Genomic DNA, 2415 nt, shown 5'->3' with positions numbered 1-2415 from the left:
TTCTGAGCAGAGTTTAAGATGTCTTTGAGATCTCTTCTGAAACTAGTGGAGACACATGTGAGATTACAGGGGTATTTTTCTCAGGTAAAAATCTAATAAACAGGAGACTTAAGTAAAAGTATCCATTTGCTTGCCATTAAAGTTTAAATGTGATTTCTTTCTTTCTTTCTTTCACTTTTTCACCTAGCTCAGGCTTCTTTCTCTGCACACCCTTAAATCTAGGCATATCATATTTCGTCTTTAAAAAGCAGTTATTGTCCTCTGTGAAGATATGCATCAGTTTGAAAAACAGTCCTGCCTTTGTGAAGGGCTTCTGGATTATTCAGCAAGAACAGGTGAGTTTTTATTAAAAGAAAAGGAGGAGCCACTCCAGACTGGGTCTTGTGGACAGAATCCGACAGTCTCAGATGGACTGACCTGCAAAGTCAGAGAATACACAAGTACTAATATGGTGCTGCTCACCACTAAATTCGTCCAGAGAGCATCGCTCTTTGTGTCCTTTGGAGGTTTGGTCACAACGTTTATTACAACCTTTCTACCACTATGGAAGACAATGAACTCAGACCTGAATGAGATGGAGAACTGGTATGAGGGTCTTTGGCACATGTGCATCTACACGGAGGAAGTCGGCATACACTGCAAAGAATTTGAGTCTTTCTTGGCCCTACCACCAGATACTCTAGCTGGACGGGTTCTCATGTGCATTTCCATTGCAACAGGATTTCTCGGAGTGGCCGCAGCATTTTTCGGACTTGAGGGCGTCGAGATCGGCGCTGGATGGGAAAGAGTGAAGAGGACGCTCCTCATCCTCGGTGGAGTGCTGATCTGGGTGTCAGGGATCACGACCCTTGCAGCTGTTTCATTTATGGCATACGTAATGGTAGTGAAATTCTGGGATGAGAATTTACCTGATGTGATGCCCGGATGGGAATATGGCGAGGCCATGTTTTCTGGCTGGTTTGCTGGACTTCTTCTTGTTGTTGGGGGGTCATTTCTCTTTGTCGCAGTCTGTATGGGTGATCATGCAGCAAAACTCAAGCAAAAAAGTCATATTCTTGCTCGCAATCAAGAACAGCGACCAAGAACTTACCATTACCAAAAGACGGAAATCGTGTAGCTTACTGTAAATTCCATTTTCAGGCTGTTGAAAATACCACCTGTATGTGATTATTCAAGAATGCAATTTTTTTTTTTTTTTTTTTCAGTTTAGACTGATTTAAAAACATAGGGGAATTGTTTAAGGGACATGTATGCTTGATTAAATTAGTTTTGATCACAGCTGTGATTGGAAGGGAGAAGAGGTAATTTGCCATAATTAATCAGTCCCCTTACGAGCAAAATGACACTATTATGACAATCGAATACTGTAGACTTGACAAATGTGTGAGCTGTCAACCTAAAAGAATACTAAAACTATTACAATTTCTGATCTGTTTGTAGGGTTTGATATATTTGCACTGTTAATGCATTTCACAGAATACTTAAGTAATCTATCATGGTTGGAAGCTTTTTAAGGACAGATTAATCACGTCTTATGATGCGTTTAAGAGAATTTTCAAAGCCCTCTATGAAAAAGAAATTTGTGATATCTTGGTACTTTTATATACTCAACAGTTTTATAAACATTATAAATTACTGAGAACCAAATGATGTTTTCTGATTATCTATAACTTTTCATTACATGTTTATCAGTAATGGAAGCAGTGAGTGCCAATGATATTTAATGTATTAAATTCAGAAAACAAGAGGTCGACAATTTGTCTTCTGTAAATTTTGATGTCCCACATTATAGTATGCTGTCTGAATAATGTTTTATTATTATTTTTGAGATCTCTTTCATGATTCCTTTCTTTTCATATTTTTAATCCATACCTATCATATTACTTCAGAAGACATGGATTAAACCACTTGAGTTTTATAGATTACCTTTATGCTGCCTTTATGTGCTTTTTGGAACTTCAAAATTTTGGTACCCATTCACTTGCACTGTATGGATCTACAGAGCTGAGATGTTATTTTTTAAAAACTTTGTTTGTGTTCTTCAGAAGAAAGAAAGTCATACACTTCTGGGATGGCATGAGGGTGAGTAAATAATGAGAGAATTTTCATTTTTAGCTGAACTATCCCATTAAACCTTTGTTTTGGCCAACAAAATTGTATTTGATTAATTTGATAAATTAAAACATATAAAACACAAATGAACCGGCCACAAACTGACATTTCTATAAATAAAAATACCTTTTCTTGTGAAGACAGTTCAACCTTTCATTAGCTGAACCTTGCCTTAAGCGGCGTCATCAGTATTTTGTAAGTCGCATTAGATAAAAGCGTCTGCTAAATGACTAAATGTAATGTAAATGTAAATTAGTATGTTTCTCTTTCAATACAGTTTGAAAGATAATCCTCACAGTCTCC

The 2415-nt window shown here is 36.9% G+C and overlaps 1 protein-coding gene across 1 annotated transcript; it reads left to right on the top strand.

The window, feature by feature from the left end:
* The first annotated feature begins 448 nt into the window (after positions 1-448).
* cldn26 (claudin 26) lies at positions 449-1117 on the top strand. The gene has a single exon (XM_051680470.1). The coding sequence runs from the start codon at positions 449-451 to the stop codon at positions 1115-1117; it is 669 nt and encodes a 222-aa protein (XP_051536430.1).
* The last annotated feature ends 1298 nt before the right edge of the window (positions 1118-2415 follow it).

Source organism: Myxocyprinus asiaticus, chromosome 3, assembly GCF_019703515.2.
Source record: "Myxocyprinus asiaticus isolate MX2 ecotype Aquarium Trade chromosome 3, UBuf_Myxa_2, whole genome shotgun sequence".
Classification (NCBI taxonomy): Eukaryota; Metazoa; Chordata; class Actinopteri; order Cypriniformes; family Catostomidae; genus Myxocyprinus; species Myxocyprinus asiaticus.
The sequence above is the reverse complement of the archived record's forward strand: the minus strand, read 5'-3'. Positions and strand labels throughout refer to the sequence as shown.

Bases quoted from the DNA above. Each gene is read 5' to 3' on its own strand.
- cldn26 (XM_051680470.1), top strand. From the start codon at position 449: ATGGTGCTGCTCACCACTAAATTCGTCCAGAGAGCATCGCTCTTTGTG.